Genomic DNA, 19,139 nt, shown 5'->3' with positions numbered 1-19,139 from the left:
TTTAGTTTGGGGAAGGAAGGAAGCACTAGAAACACTCACTTCCACCACTTGGCCCTTGACTGGGGTCATCGTCTCCAAATTCTTCCCCCTCTACTTATTCCTCTGTGCTGTTTTCTAACTTCTCACTCCCAGCTCCCTTCTCGGCGCTGGCCTTATCCAGCTCCACACTTCAAACAGAAGATCTGAGGGATTCTTTTTAAAGACAATACAAGGGCGTGCTCCATGATAAAAGCTACATTGATAAGCTTAAAGGAGAATGTTATAAGTTGGACTGGAAGAAGGTTTTTTTTTTTTTTTGCCTTCAACTACTGAAGAGGAATCCGCTGATGTGTTGTTTTAATAAGCACCCAGAGGTACATTACTTAAACTTTGATTTAACTGGATTGCAACAACATATTACTTACAAATGATTAGGGTTAAGGGTGAGATCATGGATTAGGTGCTAAATTAAATCAAGACCCTTGTAAAATGTTAGCAAATGTCTGCCTGTGACTGATCCTTTCTCTGTTATCACTGGGTGAACATGTCTATGTTTTAAATTTGGTATAATAACTTTGGAACTGTGGATGCTTTGTGATTGTCAAGGACTTCATTTTACAAATACATACCTCTACACTGATTCTATAACCACTGAAAAACTCTATAGCAAACGAAAGAAAGAGACACTGGCTTTCTAGTTTGGCACAAGACTGGAAATAGATATTAAGTTAGTACAGCAGCATATCAGTTCATTCAATCTGTGGTATTTAGCCCCCCAACCTTGCTACCGCTGTCAGATAAGTCTATGGGCAAACACAAATGCCATGCCAGCCTCAACATGCCGAGCCAAGGAGTCAGACTGTCAGAATAAATGAAAAAAAGAGCTGTCCCGTTCTGAAAGATAATTATATCATGAGCAAGCAAACTACTGAAAAAAGCTTATCTTCTTCAGTTTAGTGGTAACCTTAGCTTTCTCTGTCAGCTAATGTGGCAGATCAACTTGAAACAATGAACGTTTTTCCAAAATATGACAATAAAAATCTATGCATGTGTGCACAGAGAGGTTTGAAACATACCCCCCCTCCACCCCGCCATCATTCCTTGTCAGTGTCTCCCAACGTCTGGTTTACATTAAGTAAGTGAACTTTCAACCGTCTATGTGCAGTGCTAACAGCTTTGGCATCAGAGTCAGCCATCGCTGAAGTCCAAAACATTACTGCCAGCCCTTGTCATTATGCTCAATCATTTCATTTGATGCTGTCAATTTCCACTCATGCTTTTTTACAAGCTGGAATACATTAACACTGTATTATGGGTGCTTTTAAGCAGGCAGTAAATGCACTGCTCCACTTGTGAACTCTGAAACTAAAACAAGAGTTTGACTTCTTTTGGATGAAAACATGTTGTTGATGGATTCATAAAGTGTCTAATGCAGGTTTGCAGAAGGTTCTCCATCTGTGTTGTGTCCACTACCCACACTTGTTGCCCTGGGAGCCAAGGAAAACTCCAAACCACTGCTTTTTACATCCTCATATCCTCTCACAGTCGTCAGGGGCAGAGTTCAAGGTTTCCACGGCAGTATAACGTTACCAATTACACACAGGTAGTGACTCATTAAGCAACATGCTCCACTTCTATTTTCTAGGTTATGTCAAAAAAAAAAAAGGTAAAGGAGCATGTGATGAAGTGGCTCTGTACAACTTATAACATTGCCTCTAATAGTGGCATTAAGAGCTCATCTGTGCGGCCAAAGCAGCATGGGTCCACTCAGAGCCACAGATTTGATTAACTGCAAATAAATCTCCACAGTTATGCCTACCTCAGGGATCCAATTATGCAGTTTGTTTAGGATTCTCTACAATTTATGTAACCTGCTGTTTCACAGTGTTAGCTCTATTAAATGTCATAATACCCACCTCAGCTCATAAATCAAACCGGGGTATGCACATTGTGCATGGGCCTCAAAATGCAACCAGAGGAACTCCCCACTGAGAACATTTATTTTAGTTTTCTAAATATTATGAGATGGTTCAGTCTGCCTGCCTACCCCCAGGGAGTGTAAACATGAAATAAACACTCAGAGGAAAAGTCAGCAGTTCTTTAAACACACCAACAGGAACAGATTCTCTGGAGCACAGCGTATCAAGATGCTGATAAAAACGTTGCTGTGTTGGCCAGTAACCTATGCTCCAGTTGTTGGAGTTGAAGAATGTGGCTATAGCTAAGTGTTGTTATTAGGCTGGTATGAGTTGTGTAAACCTCCACAGCTACACCTACAACGACTTACCACATACTGCCCGAGGAATCCCTTTCTCCGAAGGCGCTGTAGGATCCATCCTGCCGTTTGTAAGTCAGTTGTCTCTGGTAGCCTGAATAGGAATAAACAATAAGAGCAGGAGAAGAACGTTTTTAGCACGAAAAGTTTCTTAGAATTACTGGAGAATCGCCTAAATCATTTCCACACTGCCTTAAACTCCTGACACTGCCTCTGCTCAAAAGACAACAACTTAGGATCCTTATGTACGGTGTATAATGGGGTACATTTACACTAACTGCAAGACATAGACAAAGAAGATACAAAAGAGTAACTGCAAATGTGTTCAGGTGATACACACAGGACACAGAGCAGTCATTTATAAAATTCCTAATATGGATAATATGGAAATAACCGTTTATAACCATTTGTTCCTATAAGGACAGGCTGATATTTGTCAGGTCAGTATGGTGTGAATAACCTTTGGCCAAATGCCCTTAGAGTCTTCCACATTCCTGCAGAGTGACCTACCCCTCATATAGCATGGTAGAATATATTCTAGTGAAAGTCACTGAAGGTGAGTAATCTTTGTGAGGGGAAGTGGAAAAAAAACAGAGAAGAGGTCTGGTCTGGACAACTCTAAGTAACAACCTCCAGCTCAGTGTTCCAATCCAGGATCCAAAATGCTTAGTGCCAGCCATGCCAAGGCTCCTCTGTCAAGAAATCCACATTTCCACAAACAAAATCCATTTTCCAAGGTAAACTTCTTCCCAGTAGTTTCCAGAAATCTCAACAACAGTTTACAACTTGCCAATAATTAAAAAACATTCTTTCCCCTCAGCAAGAAGCAAAGCTCCATGCACAGTAAAGCTAGAAGGGATTTCGGTAGAGATTCATGACACACTCTAAGAGCTTAATTGTCACTCTTGTTTCCTGCTCGGTCTTAGGTTTGGCCTAAAGGTGAAATATGCTAATGTAAGCCAAATGTTGTTGAGTTGCAGTTGCTTCACCTTGCAGCAGATAGTCCGTTGCCTCATTCTCAACGTCAGGGGTGAGCTGCTGAGTCTTCTGGAGATACTTGAGAACAAAGACGTTGGGGGCGAAGTGGATCATGTTTTGCTCACCACACCCGAAGGGCAGCCTCAACAGCTTGTCCAGGTTGTTTAGAGTCGGCCCCATCACGTCCCCTGAAAAAGATGCACACATTCACACAAATTACCTATTCACACTGCAAAATGTGCGTAAGTTCCACTCAAATTAAGGCTTGAGCGATCTACCTGAGCTTGATGGTAATAACAATGAGGGAAATCATATGTAATGCATATGCTTGTTCACATAAAAGAAGTTTACCAATCATAAATGCAGTGGCTCTCTCAGATCCGGGCACCATGTTGTGAGGGACCCCCAGAGTGAACGCCTCATTGTGGTTCTCATCAGAGTCTTCCTTCCTCCAGATTTTAAATTCACCAACTGAGCCCCAGCCTGTTGAGAAACCGATGTGACGCACCTGCATGGAGAGACATTTTTTTTTAAATTATCTCTCAAGAGAAAAGTACTGCAGTAAGTATATATATATATGTAAAAGTAATAAATGAGTCAAACCTGTCCAGGGAATTGGCCCGCCCATTGAAGTATCACTGATTCATTGGATGGATGTAATCCGTGCCCCACCTGGAGAAAGACATGCAGACAGACTGAAGATGAACACATCTGAAAGTATGTACATTTGTAATTATCATTATTAGGTCATATTGATTTTGTTTGCATTCTTTAGACACACTGCAGCTGCTCCCTGTGAGCATTAGAAGACAAATAGAACAGGACACAAATAAAGAGCGCTGAGCACTTAAAATGCCCCTCTGACAAATGTTCGTGATGCCAGTGTGATTCACTCCCTGTCCCACAGACAATCACAAACACAAACATACAAAGAGATTGATATAGCACACATTTCCTCTCTGGAGTTTCATTTTGTAATCACATTAAACCAAGGACCATGCGTGTCAACCCCCCACAAAAAATACTTCTACTGGGCTGTAATATGCAATGCTCTACTGCAGGCCTTTAATTGCTGTCTTTGGTGAATGGTGCGAGGCTAATGCTTGCGGAGCAGCGTACCAGCCAGAGAGTGCCATGCGAGCACCAGGCCATGGATCACCGATTGTCCTCAGTGACATCAACCCGTTAAGCATGACCTTACAGGAAGACAGGCTAGTAAATGTGGCGCCAGTCCTCCTAACACACAGACCTCGTGGCTGCCGAGTCGTTCAGTCTCCTCTTTTTGTGTCAGGGGATCCACTCATGATCTGAGCACAGATCTTGTTGCACTTGTGCGGGACATTTCAGCGTTCTGTGTATTTTCTTCCACACTTTTCTCATGCTCTCACCTGTACCACACCTCCTTTCCAACTAATCCAGAAGCTGCGGAACTCGTCCCAGGAGAGGATGCCTGGCGTGGAGGCACTGACCAGGGGCTCCCCGATTTTACCCATGGAGATCCAGGAGCGAGTGTTTTGCCTACCCCCAAGTACGATTTCTAGCATCTCTGCACTGTCATGAGGACTGGCAGAGAGAGCAAAATGGGCATCGTTGTGGGTCTTCACTGCCACCTGGAACTGGATCATCCTGGCCGGCTTTTTCACATATTGATACTCATACTTGTTGGGGGTGGAAATGTGAATCCTCTCTGACAATACAAATACAAAATAACACTTGTGTTTAGTCAAATTTACAGTATCAACAGTATACTAGCAAAACATTACCTTTGAATAATAAATCTAATTAGGATGGATAAGGCATGCTCGAGTCTTTTCAGGAATATGGATATAATAATATAAGAACATATGATAAAGGACAATGTATCTGCACTAACCATTGGGACAGAAGAAGACACTATAGGTGTACTCTCTGGGAAGGCCTTCTGCCTGCACAGAGGATGAGGAGAGGACAAAGAATCGCACAGGACAGGTAAAGCATAAGAAAAATGTGACATAAATTAATTTATTGTCTCAAATTATCTCAAACGTTCTGACATAATGTTAAATAAATATTTATTGCACATCTTGACCAATCATGTGACAATGTTCAATTTCAGCTCTCCTACCTCCACCAGGACAGCCCTGCGGACATAATCCAGCCCAGTTGGGGTTCTTCTTTCTTCGATATCATTACCTATTTTGCCTGTCCCGAGTCCGTCTGAACAGCAGCTTGGTTCACTGTAGGCAATCGCACGAGCTGTTGGATAACACAATGAGCCTTTCTTGTTTCAACTCAGTTCTCTCATGGCACAATATAACCCACAGCACACTATCGCCCATCAGGCTGTCTAGGATGATGGTGGTGTGTCACCCAAACCAGAAGTATGCCGTATATTTTGTTTTGATACATTAAATTGTATGAATGTTACTGAAACATTCCTAACAATATCACTACTGGGTACTAGCATTATCTCAGCAGTAGTAGTACTAACATTAATAGAATGGATAAAAAAAAAACATAAACATCATAATTACAACAGTGGAAATTCTCAGTCATCCAAGTTATGCTATTTCCAGTGCTATCTGGTTAATAGCTTAATACAATGACCATGGCAACAGGTTATTTAGGGATTTGAAGAAAACATTAACTTGTGTCTTAAGTCACAAATCACTAAATGCTGTGCAAAGCCTTGCCGCTGCTGTCTTTCAGGTATTTGTGGTCATCTCTCATTACATACATTACACAGGACAAACATGTCTGTAAGAGGACTCCCAGTTCTCTTGCTGAGAAACACATTGGAAATGTGGCCCTGTGCCAATGGTGTCTCTTTGTGCGTGTGTACTGAGAGGGAAACACAAGGGGCTAAGGGACCAGGAGTGGGGCCGTGGGGGGCCCATTGACCGCCAGTGACCTGCAAACTCATCAACATGCCACTGAGTGTCACAGAACAGCTCTGGTTGCTCCCCCACTGCTGGCCTGCTTTGTTCTCACATGCACTCTGGAGGGGGCTGTTTGTAACTCCAGGTGGGTGACCAGATCACACACAGCTCGGCTCCTTGGCCAGCATAGCTCTCCTAAGTCACAGAGTGCCTTTTTGTAAGGCATCACACTGACATCTTGGTGAAAGGCTACTATTGTTTTGTGCCACGTCACTTGAGAATTCAAATGATGCTATTTTCATTATTCCTAAGATGAATTGTTTACAGGAGCATCGAATCTCAATCGTTGTCTTAGAAACTACTTTATGGTGTTGCATGGGTTGAAAGCTTTTCTGTTTCCAATGTTTTACAGAAAAAAGTGTACTAGGTAACAAATAGTCTGATCAACTAACCTGTATTTGCATTGGCTCCAGTTACGCTATCATGAGGACATTTTTCATTTGATTGTACAGTTGCGGGTACCTGTGATATTAGCAGACCCCAGTTCAGTGAAAGACAAAACAATGGATGTGGACGAAGACTCTCCAGGTGCAACACACTTCTTCCTGGTAAGATGGTGCTTTCCAGGGTGGCCAACAAACTTTATGCCTTTCGGCACTGAGACTTTAACATGAACCTGTGGGAGAAGAGGATCGGAGAGCAAGAAGCAAATCAGAGCCAATTGATCTCCTCTGACAGACTGCAGTGAGATCATTTCTGTCAGGCACACCCCTCCCTCATATAGCGTGTTCTCCTCAAAGCTCTGAAAGCGAGGGAGAATTTTTAAATCACATTGTGAATTTTCCATGCTCACTGACTCATTCTTCTCAAGCTCCCTGAAGGATTAAGTTCCACTCATCGTCCAATTTTCACAGAGGACTCAGTAATGCAGAGGGATCTTTTAACTGTTCTTTATCCACACGCCACAAGTTGTAAATAACTAAGCAGAAAATATAGGAATCACATGTTGCTCCAGTAGACGTAAAAAGAAAGGCTATTCTGGTTTGCATATTCATCTCATATAACATCAGAGCAGGCTATTTAACAGGCTCATCATGATGTCATTGGTGTGGAGTGCAGGATGGACCCATTTAAGACAAGATAGTGTTAAGAGGGATCTTCAGAGTCAGTGCTGAAACACACTTCTGGACTAATCTCTTAACTTCGCATTAGGCCTTTGGGCACAATTTCCAATCCCTCTAACCCGGTCCTATCCTATAACAGCCCATATCCCACATCACATGTTTTGATACTGGTTCTGCTGAATGGAGATAAAGCACAACACGACTTTTAGTATGTTTCTGTGATTCTAAGTTTAAGTACAGATTATTTCACCTCATACTGTATTTGTCTCTCCATTTTGAAAAATACTTTTAACATTTTATGCATTTATATGATTGCTTAGCATTTCACAACTTTGGAAGGTCAGTTTTCATGTACATTACCTGGTGCAGCTAAAAGACCAGGACAAAACCTGATCTCTAGTTTATCGAAGCAAACTGAGCTTAACTGTTTCTTTTATGCAGGTTATGTTAACATGGTCAACGTGGAGTTGTGCGTCTCTCCTGCGGTTGTTGTGTTCACTAACTCTTTGATGGTGTTATGACGATGTAGTATGTAATTATATAACTGAATAAACAAGTCAACATTGACACAGTGAAAACAATAATGACTGGAACCAGGTCAAAATCTGTCATAACATGAAAACTGCTTTTATGTATATCGCCATGTGATAATTACAGTAAATAACAAAATGCTTTATGTGACGCATTACAAAACACTTTAGTGCTGATTTTAATTTTATTTTTAGTCAGTGGACAGTAATCTATCTGAATATGTGCTTTAGATAATGGTCAACGGTAACAAACTGTTTAATTCCCACAATTTGCTGTTTAATGGGACAAAACATGTAAAAGCGTGGGTACTAAAGCTTAAACTGTGCGCCTATGTACTAATGCTCCCCTTCGACTCTTAGTGATGACTCCTACTGTACATTTGCTGTAGACAAGTCGCTAGTTTGCTTCCTGTCTTTCTGCCCTCTCATCCATCATCTTACCTCAGAACAGGTTGGCAGGTAGTTGTAGACAGTGAGGGGAACTTTGGTCTGCTCGCCTCTGATTATGCTGTAGGGCAACGTAAAGTCAACAAAGAAGGGCTTGAAGGTCCGAAGCTCTGTTCTCTTTGCTAAACCCAGTCCCTTTTCTTCAGACAGCCCAACTGCTTCTGTCACCCACGTCGTGATCGAATCCGGCACGTCCAATCGCAGCTCAGCTTCTCCTGTTTCGGCGCTGTCAGTGACACATGTTGACACGCAACTTGAATGGCAAACTAAAAAGATTTTTGCATCCTTTTATGGTTTTATCCAACACAAGCTATAAAAATGCACAGACTACAAGGGCAGGCTTGACGAAGAACTGTAGATTACTTTTATGTAACACCTGTGTCAACACCAACACCTGCACCAGAGTAAGTTCGGCAAACACTCTAAAATGGATAGGTGTGAGGGACAGACAGGTGTTGACCCAATCTGTTTCTATGAATAAAATGAGGCTGAGATCATCACTGGCAACACATATTTCATGTTAGTCTTGGCAAACTGTCACAGGGCATAATAAAGTTGAAAAACAGCATGCACACTCATCCTTTTGATCAAAGGTGCCCAAAAATCCGCTTTACTAGACTTTTAAGGGAAATCAGAGCTTGGGACTTCACAGGAAATTAGGCAGAGTTGAAGTCCCATCCAAAGGAATCAAGCATATGGAAATCTATGGGCAGTTAATTTATTCTGGCTGAAAATGAATAGAAGGAGTTGTTGAGAAAGTGACAGCCTGTTCCAAGATTGCCCAGTTTAAGTGAGGCACATTCACACCCAGAAGGGGGGGAAATGCTGGATGCTGCCGCATGAGGGAACATCTGTCTTCTCACATACAGATTCAACTTGCACCTTTCCTCTCCTTAGCAGCAGCAGTCCTCGCTTATCGTCACTTCCCACCTTCTCTCACTCTTCTCGTCACGTGTCTGTTCTACCACACTCCTTCCTGCTTGCTCCTTTCCTTTCTCTCTCCATTTCTCCTCTATCCTAAATGTTTGTGACTGAATCTGGCACACCTGATATCTAGCCACAGGCAATGAACACACACACACACACACACACACACACACACACACACACAAGTGAAATATTTATATAAAGATTTAAATACCTGACATTTAGGCAGTGCCACACCCAAGTCTCTGGGAAAAATGTACGCCTTCGCTTCTCTCCTCTGCAACCAAAACACAAGCTGACATCAATAAAAGGCTTCAGCTGCTCACAATAAAACAACACCATAATTGGAAAATGTATTATTCTGAATTCCACACTGACATTCTCTAAGTCATGTCATGTGTTTAATGTTCATCACTAGAATGAGAAGAATTCGTGGCACACTAAGGAATGTGGACATAAAATAAGGACAAACTAACAATTTTTGTCATGTTTTTCTCGGCTCGTCTATTACTCATTTTTAGAGACCTTATTTAACCCGAGCATGACAAATATTGAAATGTATATTGCTGGTTTATAATTTTCGGGGATCATCGGGTAATTATTGCTCTCTCATGGGCTTGGTTTCAAAGTCATTGTTTTCAGAGGAGTACATACCCATACAACTGTGTGTGGTCCAGTCAAAGATTACAGTATATAATGTTCACAGCAACAACTGAACATCCAAACCAGCGAACTCAATGCAAATACACATAGTTACAGTATCATTGTTGACAGTTTGATATGATTATTTGTATGAGACTAAAGAAAATATCAGCCAGGAACCAATATAATATCACTAAAAGGTTTTCCACGAGCTGAGTGAAAGTTAAAACAAAGTCCTTCTTGGTTTTGTGTGCCTCAGAGTGTTTAGTGGTGAGATGCCAGGAGACATCTCTGCAGCAGATGCTTAACCTGGTTGTGGGACGGGAGTGCATGGCAGCCACTAAGGTGGAGGTGTGCGGCTGAAAGGCAGGAATGGCCTCATCTGTGTACATTCCTCCACTCTGGCGGTGATTTAAACTAACCATATCTGTCATCACAACCAGTCCTGTTTCCTGTGTGAAACATGCAGAGAAATAAAACAAACACACGCACACACACACACACACACACATTATTATTATTATATTAACCGTGTACTATTACTTTGGGCTCTTTATCTCAGTGTGTGTTCTCACTGTGAAAGCAAAGCGTGCATCCTTGGTGATATCCCAGTGCCATGGAAACACAGAGGACCGCTTGCGTCTCTTTGATGACAGCCCAGGCCACCAGAAATGCCCGTCATCTTTGGGAATGCCGAAGGCATCTGAAACATCAAAGTCTGCCAGCTCTTTGAACACCTGCTCAGAGGAAATTCAAAAGCAGCTCACAGTTACACATATCTAAAGCAGTTTTATGTTAAGATGCACATCTCCACAGTGAAATAACATCATACACTAGAAATATAACCAACCTTTTCAGGACTGATATGGAAGTTGGGCTTTATCAGGTAAAGACTCTTATCCACAGTGGCCACACAAACACAGGAGCCCCTCTCTCCCCGGACATGCAGGCTCACTGGATCCCCTGGCATGGACTCATTAGTTGAAAGAGAAATAGACACCTGCAATCCAACCAAGAGATATGAGATATAATACATAACTAATCATGATACAGAAACAACATTATTATGTTAGGATTCCAACAATCTTTGGCAGTAGGATTGCTAATAACGATTACTTCTGTTCCTTAACTACTACGTATTGACTATAACATATCAGAAAACAGTGAAAAAAATGTCCAACACAAGTTAGTCAGCCCTTAGTTATACCTTTATACTACCAGTACTATAAAATCTGTACTTGAAATAAGCAATAAATCCGCACTTAGTAATTTCAGCACTAACTTGCACTGTTGCCTGGGAGTGAATAACAGTTTAATAGTGCTAAGTAGTAAGATTGGGCAGAAAACAGCATGACACACAATGGAAAGCTACTCCTTTGAAAGAGGGTGGGATGGTGAGACTCTATAATAAACATTTACACATCAAAAGTATTTTTCAGCAGCATGTGGTCACAGATTGGCTGCGGTAATCGGCTTCGCTGTCCTCCTGTCACCACTCTGTAACCTGTCATCCTCTCCTGTCATGACCCCACTCATCTGCCTGCGGCACGCACGGCCTCTGTCTCATCATGCCCTCACAACCCCTTCCCCGACACACACACACACACGCATACACACAGAGTGTTGTAATGGCATACCAGGGAGCTGTAAATACTTCAGGGAGTTAACTCCACCTAATGCAGGCAGGAACTGGGGATCACTCCCAGGCCAACACAGCTGTTTGTTTACAGACATTAAGACATTATGCTGTGGACAGGGCTGGTGCATGGATACTTGGGCTCAACTTCAAAATGTATACAGAGAGTGCAACATTTTCCCCAGGATTTTAATAAATATTACTGTTATAACAGGAATAACCCATAATTTAGTAAATAGCTAAACATCGTCCATTAATACACTATAACATATACTTTTCTACAGATAATTTAAGGGTGTTTTTCATTTTGTTTCCAAACCTTGTTCTCAAACTCAGGCTGGATGGAGATCTGAAGACTGTCTGTGACACCTTCGCCATTTTCCCTCACGTAGTAGACCAGCACACGGCTGAGGGGTGCCATACTGTGACGAACAGGGAAACGTAGGTAGGACACACAGCTGTCCATCTCTGCATGGGGGGAGGAATCTGCAGCACCTGACAGAATGATGGTAAAAAAAAGTGATGAATTAGTCTAGATTTCAAGTTGATGTTAAGCATGGTAACAACAAAATCACAACAGCAACAACATCCTAAAAATTGTTATTCCTATAAATGTACAGGTAATAACAGGAAATCAGTCTATGCATTTACCAGAGGCAGAGGGAGGCAGGTTGGTGGTATGAACGTTTTTTTCAAAGGTGACTGTGGCCCTTTTTTCTCTGTGGGAAGCTGTCATGTTGGCTGGCTGCTGGCCCGATAGCACGATATTCCCCCTGGATGCCACCTCATAGTGCACGGCGAAGTTACAGGGACAAGTGGATTTGAGAGCCAGTTCTGCCTCGTGGCCAACCTATATTCATATGAAGATGCAAACACACTGCGGTGATTGATTTAAGGATGATTCTGTATAATAACATACATGTCTACAGCAATGATGCATAAAACCCCCTAATCAGAGGACAGCACTTACCCTGAGCGGGGTGCTGGGACTCTGGATCTGGATGTGACACCTGCTGGGAGAGTACCAGCTGCTGATGGACAGGTAGCTGGGCAAGTACTGGTCTCCTACTGTCTTTCCATCAATAGCTGTTACCTTGGTCTACGCCAAACAAAAAAACAAAAAAAAGTTTTTACCCTGTGTATATGACATAAAACTAGAAACTACCATCACTAAACCACTGACCTCTAGCCAAACATACTGGGCAGCAGTGGGGATGGAGGGGATCTCGAATGATGCCTGGCCGCCCTTGGAAATCAATTCACTGGTGTAGACGTTGTCTTTAGGGGTCAGCTCTGCCTTAACACGCACCCTCACCCCATCAGCAGGGCTCCCATCAGGATAGGTGACCTCAATCTACAGGGAGAGGGAAGAATATATGGATAAAGGACAAAAAGCAGACGATCAGTCATAACCTGATTTATCTCTATTAGCTGATAATTATAATGAGGTTAACTGAAGTCATTCTTTGTTGACTCACTTTCCCTTTGTAAGGCAGACCAGGTTTAAACTGTTTGCGTGTATCCTTGGAGTACTTGATGTCAATGAGCTGTTTATGGACGGGTGTTGAATCATCAAACGTGGTTTGCCTGCTTCCGTCTGTGCTGGTCACCGATGCCCAAATACTCACAGTGCCCCTGAAGTGATCGGCTACATCCAAAGGCATCATGTTCTTGACACAAATGCTGAAGTTTGTAGAACCTTTGATCTGAGAACAGCGTAGGAGTGATCTGGTGTGTAACACAATGCTAGTGCCAGGTTTGGACAACATGTAACGATTATCACATAGAGATGACATTGTTGTTTTAACAATAGACTGGACATCTCTTAACAAAATCATAAAGACATCTGTTGACGAGAAAATAAATAAACTGACCTCCATGTTTTTGATCACAGGTTGGCCCATCTCATGCCGGTAGTAGCCCACTCCATTCACCGTCATGTTCACTGTCAACTTCCCCGTCACTGGCTTCCCAAAGATGTACCTGAAGGCAACACTGACATGTCACACCTCCACCATCTACTAGGCAACAAAGCTCAGCGGCTCTGTTGACACAATTAATAACCATGGCAAATGTAATAAAACCAAGCTTATTTATAGATGGATGTCACAGAAAACAGGGGAGACCAACCTGGCCCTCACAGTGGCCTGCTCACACGAGTTCAGGTCACGAATGTAGCGTGGTGGATCAATCACTAACTCAAATTTAGGCATCACTGTTAAGGAGACGAAAGAATAGCACTCCAGTTACATAGCATGCTTTTTATTTTGTTGTGTCGTCTCATGTAATTTAAAGTGTTGAAGCATCAAATTATTCTGTGCTATAATATCATATAATAAAGATAGAAGATATGACATATCAATTATAGACATTAAAGTACTGTGCGCTGTATACTATACCATACTGTGCAAGCATACCATATTTTTGCACTTCAAAGGACTTGTTATAGGTGTGGCCCTGCACCTCCACAAAGACAAACCACTCTCCAAACACAGGCTGGTCAGACAGCGGGAAACTCATGTTTACAACCCCTATAGGAGAGAAAAATCTAGTTAACGCTTTTAATGCCAGTATAGTTGACAGAGATTGAAAATCCTGTCACAGAAACACTGCATTGAAATGATGATGCAAATAAATTGTAGAAGCAGAGACTTACCACAGCAGACAGATTTAAGATCCTTCCACTGGACCATCCTGGATCCTCTTGGATCCTGACAGATGAAATTAGGACATCAAAAGGTTTACGTTAGGTCATCATTTCCATGTTGTCATTGTGCAGCTGTAGATGAATGTTGCCTGTCTCAGAACACAATCAAAACACTTTTGCAACTATTCATAAAAGGGGGAGCAGAAAACATATATGTGGTTGTTGCTATGGGGCTTCTGAAGGGTTTGTTATTTGGTCTACAAATATTTCGGGACCAGGGAAAGAGACAATATAGAAGAATGTACAGAGAAGTACAGTACAGAAAAGGGATGTGGGCGGAGCGTGATGAAGAGAAGAGAAGAGAAGAGAAGAGAAGAGAAGAGAAGAGAAGAGAAGAGAAGAGAAGAGAAGAGAAGAGAAGAGAAGAGAAGAGAAGAGAAGAGAAGAGAAGAGAAGAGAAGAGAAGGTTCCTTTCATGTTGTTTATCCTAACTCCTGTTCCAAAGAGCACTCTGTTATCTAGGTGAGCTGCTCTGACTTCTGCTCTGTAATCTCCCACCAGGCTGGGAACTAAAATTGCCACTGTCCTCTCCCGGACATGGCTCTGCCAACGCTGGGTGGTCCTGCCAACCTCCACTCACCAAAACATACGCCTCAATCTGCAAAAAAAGAGAAAGACAAGTAAACGCTGTAATAAATTATATATAAACCATAAAGCCTAGATAGGACCCTATGCCTCTTCCCTGCTCCTTCCTCATCCAACAATCCTCCATCTGTGAAAGTGAGTACTGCCCTTTACCAGCAGCAGGCCTTTATAGCTGCAAACATCAATAAACCGTCTGTCTGTACAGTTGCACAATATATTTGGAGCCATTGCTAACATTCCAAGAGAAATTACCCTAGCTTGGCTTCTGTAAATAGGTGACTGTTCATATCTCTGCACTCACTTCAAACTAGGTTTCTTCTCTTATTACAGATTGAGTAATGGTAGTGGCATATTTGTAATAAAAAGCATTTTTGGTCTGTTCACAAAGTGATGTGAAATGAGGGCAAGCATATAAAATGAATGATTTAAACAGAGAGTTGGACATTCAGTTTTGTTTTTTTTTTTTGCAATAAAGAACTCCAAATGGAATTAGAGATTTTTACAAATCATACTTTTCCTAAAGGCTGTAATTTAGTCCTCTTGTCTGTAGCATTCTCATGTGGATGTGCTGGATGTGAAACTTTACCAGCTTCAACGTGACAAAATGTTTCAATTACCTTGTCATTTACTGGCCTCAGGTCAGGGGTGACAGTGTAGACATTGATAAGCACTAAAGACAGAAAAAGACACGTGACATTGTAAAGCACATCCTTCCACCATAAAGACCTTCATGTTACTAAACAAAGTTTTTTTAGGAATATGTTTCCAGATTGGATCCAAATCCAGCATCTTTATACTGGTTTTCATCCATTAAGACTTAGGCTGTGAGAAAGGTGTAAAAATGAGCTTCAGTTGTCTGCGTTTCTGTGCAGTGATTAACTGATTAACTACCAGGTGCACTATGAGGGAACCTTTATGTTTGGGTTTGTAGATGGGCTTGTCAGTCTGGATGAAGACAGCTGTGCCCTTGCTCTCCACAGTGACGGTGGTATAGTTGTGAAAGATGTAGCCTCCCTCTGTGAGGTGACGGTTCCCCCACACCTTTAGATGAGCCTGGCCTCTTAACCCAGAGGGAACCTGGTGGCGCACACACACTCACACATTAGCTCATACTGAAATGTTTAATATAGGCTGGTGCAGTATTTTTTATATTTTTTTAAGAACAAAAGCTACTAGATAACATAGACTACATTTAAATACCAGCTCACACTACACATATCTGTATTTCACCAGAACAAGGGCATAGGTTACAGGGAGGGAAGAAAGTAACAGACAAAGGGGAAGAATCAAGTTGTGCATACTAGATTGATCTATTCCAGCCTACGGGGGCGGCAGACCATACATGCACGTCAACAGCTGTTGTATATTATATTGAGGCTGTTACCTTATTCCCAATGAATGAGCAGAGACAGATGTTGCATTACAAGTAATGTTAGTGTCGATTTGCATGTTGCCTGAGGAATGCACACACACAAAGGACAAGAGGCTCTCACTACTGTGCAGCTGTCACTGCTAAACAGCGCCATGCATTTTAAACATCTCTGGTTAGCAGCATGCACACACTGTAGGACGCTGCTGGGAAAACAAACTGCTGTAAGTCACACAGACAGTTAGACTCACCTTTAGTTTGATGGTGCCTTTGTCTAAAATCAAAGAAACAAGAGAAAATGAACGTGGGATAGTTTTTGTCTAATACATCTTCACGTGAGTAATCAGTGGTTATGGGAGTTACTACACTGTGGCTGCGTCTGTCTGGAGGTTTTCAAATTGGGTTAGCAGGATATCCAGCTGCAATGTGTCTCCATGCCACTCTCAGGCAGCGATAGCACCATCTATTAATGGTGCTGTCAAACAAATCACACACTGTATACACTAAGTGGCTGGTGGGATGGAGTGAACTGATTGCTGACTGCTGGTCAGGAGCACACAGTCAGGGCAGATGTCAATCAGTCACATGCTGTGTGCTCTTCAATCAATCTTCATGTGCATATTTTTGCCGGCATACCTGTCTGTGTGATCTCAACATCTCGAATCTCACAGAGGAGGTCTCTCAGGACCTCTTAGTGCACATTATGTTCTCACCGAGCACTGAGCCGTGGCCGTGGGCAACCGGCTGCCCCTTCACCGACAGTTGTGCCTGGACATGGGTTTCTGCCTTTGCGTGGAAGATGGTTACGCTCACGCTCTCCTCTACTCCCGCTCGAAACACAGAGGGTGCAGCGACCAAATAACCCCTGAGAAGAGAGTAAAGTGGAGAAAGAGAGATGGAGAGCGACAGGAGAAAGGGGGAGGGGGGGGGGGGGGGGGGGCAAGAGAGGGGGGGAGGTGTTGACATTAAGAGCAGGGAGAGGTCAGAAGTCAGAGAGTGCAAAAAGAAAAGGAACAATATGACACATATGAATACACATCTGTTGCATCACTGCTTGGTCTCCAGGGGGAAACATCCTACTAATCCCATTTAACAATGTAGTATTATACAGACAGGTGTTTAAAAATATATAACACCTGAAATCCCACACAGTCACGCTGACATTTGCTTCAGGTAAGGAGCCGATCACACAGGTCACGGAGCAAACATCGTTATTAGATGCTTACACAGAGTGGACAAGTCAGACATGCCACCCATATGTGGAGGCATCTTCTTACTTGACCGATTCAGCCCCGGTCGAGTTGTTCACACTGTAAATTCAAAAAGGAAAAACGGGGGGCCTACTCGCCCTCCGCAAACTTAACTGAAGATCACACGAATTAGCAGTGAGAAAAGCCTTGAGCACAAACCCGACCGCATGCCTGAGAGAAAGATCAGGTGGTTGGCATTACAGCACTACAGCATTACGGCCGCAGGCAACTGCAGCTCTGGAGAGAGAGAGAGAGAAAGTCATGAGAAAATCCCCTGGAAAAATAAGGCTTTCGGGAGAGGAAGATAATGCGAGGAAATTGACTCCGTGTGTTTGATCTACAGTGAGTTTAACCAGCACTTGGATGAGCATGGATCAGGTGGTGGAGACCATGCTCATTTCAGTCACATGGATCCATGTACTCAAGCTCTCACTGTTCAGTCAGTGGGCGCCTGGGAAGAATTTGTGTTTTCCTTTAAAGGTGAAGTCAACAGTTGGTTTTTCAGTTCACTCACATGGTTTTATGCTCTCTGTTGTAAATCAACACTGCATTTGTCAGCAAGTGTGGTTTGTTTTCTGCATTGAGCCGCACTCCAAACCTGGAACAGCAGTTTACAAACTCTTTAACATTAACACAACTTTCAAGGTCAGGATTAAGACCTGGACCAGCTGAGTGTGTGTGTGTGTGTGTGAGACTGCTCACAAGTCCAGTGAATGAGAAATCTGAAAACAGAAAAGCATGAATGGCAAGGTGTGATGTCCAGTGTTATTAACAGCACTGACATGACTTCATCACATGAAGGAAAAGGCTCCATAAACTGAACAATCCCTGTCTTTTTATTCCCATTTCACATCAAACCTTTTAGTTTAGTGTTTAATGCTGCAGTTCAGTTACAACCCCCCCCACTCAGAGAGTCGGAAACGCTTGTAGTAAATGCAAAGCACTGCACAGTACTTCTAAGACCCCGCAGGCAAAGTTTGGCTACTTACTGTCGTTCTTGTGCAAAACCTCTGTTCACGTTGCAGATGAACAAAGTCCATGAGAGACTCAAAGCTGTCAAAGACCACCGCAGCATTTTTGGCCTCAGTGACCGAGATACTCCTGGATCTCGGTCCTCTGCTGTGATCGGGCTTGAATCCTCCGACTCTGATGGAAAGTTAAATGAAATGTGACCAGTCTGCGCCTACACCCGTCTCAGTCTATCAATCCGCTGGGGTTGCTTGGCGTGATGGGTGTGTGCACGGTTTCGTCCAGAAGCAAACATAAACTTTTTTTTTTTTTTGCAATCATCCCACTTCGCCAAATCCAGTTCCAGCCAAATCGTGTGTATATATGTGTGTGTGTGTGTGTGTGTGTGTTTTCTTTCCTTCTACAGCCCGCAGGACACGGACAGTCCTCTCCCATGTGCCTTCACCCGCCCCGGTTCCGTTCTCTCATATTTCAACATTACAAATTGCAGGCGTCCTCCCACTTCAGCGAGCAAACATGTCACAGTAACCAAGTGTCTGACATGTAAAAATCCGTGCAGCTCTGGCTCCTGGTCGCTTTCGAGCGGCTCGATCCTGCGTTTCCGTCTCCTACAGCAGCGTCTGAGGAGGCGATCGGCGACACACTGCCCTTCATTCACTCCAACACCTCCTCTCACTTGTGCGCCGCGACAGCGTGACTCGTTTCAAGCTCTGACTGCTCTTTAAACCGCTAGAAATTACCTGCGCGTCACATGCTTTTGGGTCAGTTCGCATCTCAACCGGCTACAACTAGTTCCCTCTGCTTTTGGGAAACTTCTCAAGACTGCTGCGCTGGAAAACAGTGGAAAAAAACACAACACAAAC

General features: G+C 42.9%; 1 protein-coding gene across 1 annotated transcript in view; it reads right to left on the bottom strand.

The window, feature by feature from the left end:
• cpamd8 (C3 and PZP like alpha-2-macroglobulin domain containing 8) overlaps positions 1-19,114 on the bottom strand; it is a 34,640-nt gene extending 15,526 nt beyond the window's left edge. Inside the window, exons 1-28 of the mRNA XM_026345196.1 lie at positions 18,297-19,114; positions 16,771-16,922; positions 16,309-16,331; positions 15,600-15,765; positions 15,306-15,358; positions 14,684-14,701; positions 14,053-14,107; positions 13,814-13,927; positions 13,527-13,611; positions 13,271-13,379; positions 12,875-13,102; positions 12,580-12,750; positions 12,367-12,495; positions 12,048-12,246; positions 11,716-11,891; positions 10,611-10,760; positions 10,336-10,497; positions 10,070-10,212; positions 9,333-9,395; positions 8,186-8,417; positions 6,613-6,766; positions 5,337-5,467; positions 5,106-5,157; positions 4,621-4,919; positions 3,836-3,904; positions 3,584-3,740; positions 3,244-3,420; positions 2,267-2,348 (exon numbers count right to left, since the gene is read on the bottom strand). Coding sequence (XP_026200981.1) covers positions 2,267-2,348; positions 3,244-3,420; positions 3,584-3,740; positions 3,836-3,904; positions 4,621-4,919; positions 5,106-5,157; positions 5,337-5,467; positions 6,613-6,766; positions 8,186-8,417; positions 9,333-9,395; positions 10,070-10,212; positions 10,336-10,497; positions 10,611-10,760; positions 11,716-11,891; positions 12,048-12,246; positions 12,367-12,495; positions 12,580-12,750; positions 12,875-13,102; positions 13,271-13,379; positions 13,527-13,611; positions 13,814-13,927; positions 14,053-14,107; positions 14,684-14,701; positions 15,306-15,358; positions 15,600-15,765; positions 16,309-16,331; positions 16,771-16,922; positions 18,297-18,382 — 3,635 coding nt within the window. The 5' untranslated portion in view covers positions 18,383-19,114. The remainder of the gene's footprint in view (positions 1-2,266; positions 2,349-3,243; positions 3,421-3,583; positions 3,741-3,835; positions 3,905-4,620; positions 4,920-5,105; positions 5,158-5,336; positions 5,468-6,612; positions 6,767-8,185; positions 8,418-9,332; positions 9,396-10,069; positions 10,213-10,335; positions 10,498-10,610; positions 10,761-11,715; positions 11,892-12,047; positions 12,247-12,366; positions 12,496-12,579; positions 12,751-12,874; positions 13,103-13,270; positions 13,380-13,526; positions 13,612-13,813; positions 13,928-14,052; positions 14,108-14,683; positions 14,702-15,305; positions 15,359-15,599; positions 15,766-16,308; positions 16,332-16,770; positions 16,923-18,296) is intronic.
• Between the last annotated feature and the right edge of the window lie 25 nt (positions 19,115-19,139).

Source organism: Anabas testudineus, chromosome 4 (genome assembly GCF_900324465.2).
Source record: "Anabas testudineus chromosome 4, fAnaTes1.2, whole genome shotgun sequence".
Classification (NCBI taxonomy): domain Eukaryota; kingdom Metazoa; phylum Chordata; class Actinopteri; order Anabantiformes; family Anabantidae; genus Anabas; species Anabas testudineus.
This window is presented reverse-complemented; position numbering and strand designations above follow the sequence as displayed.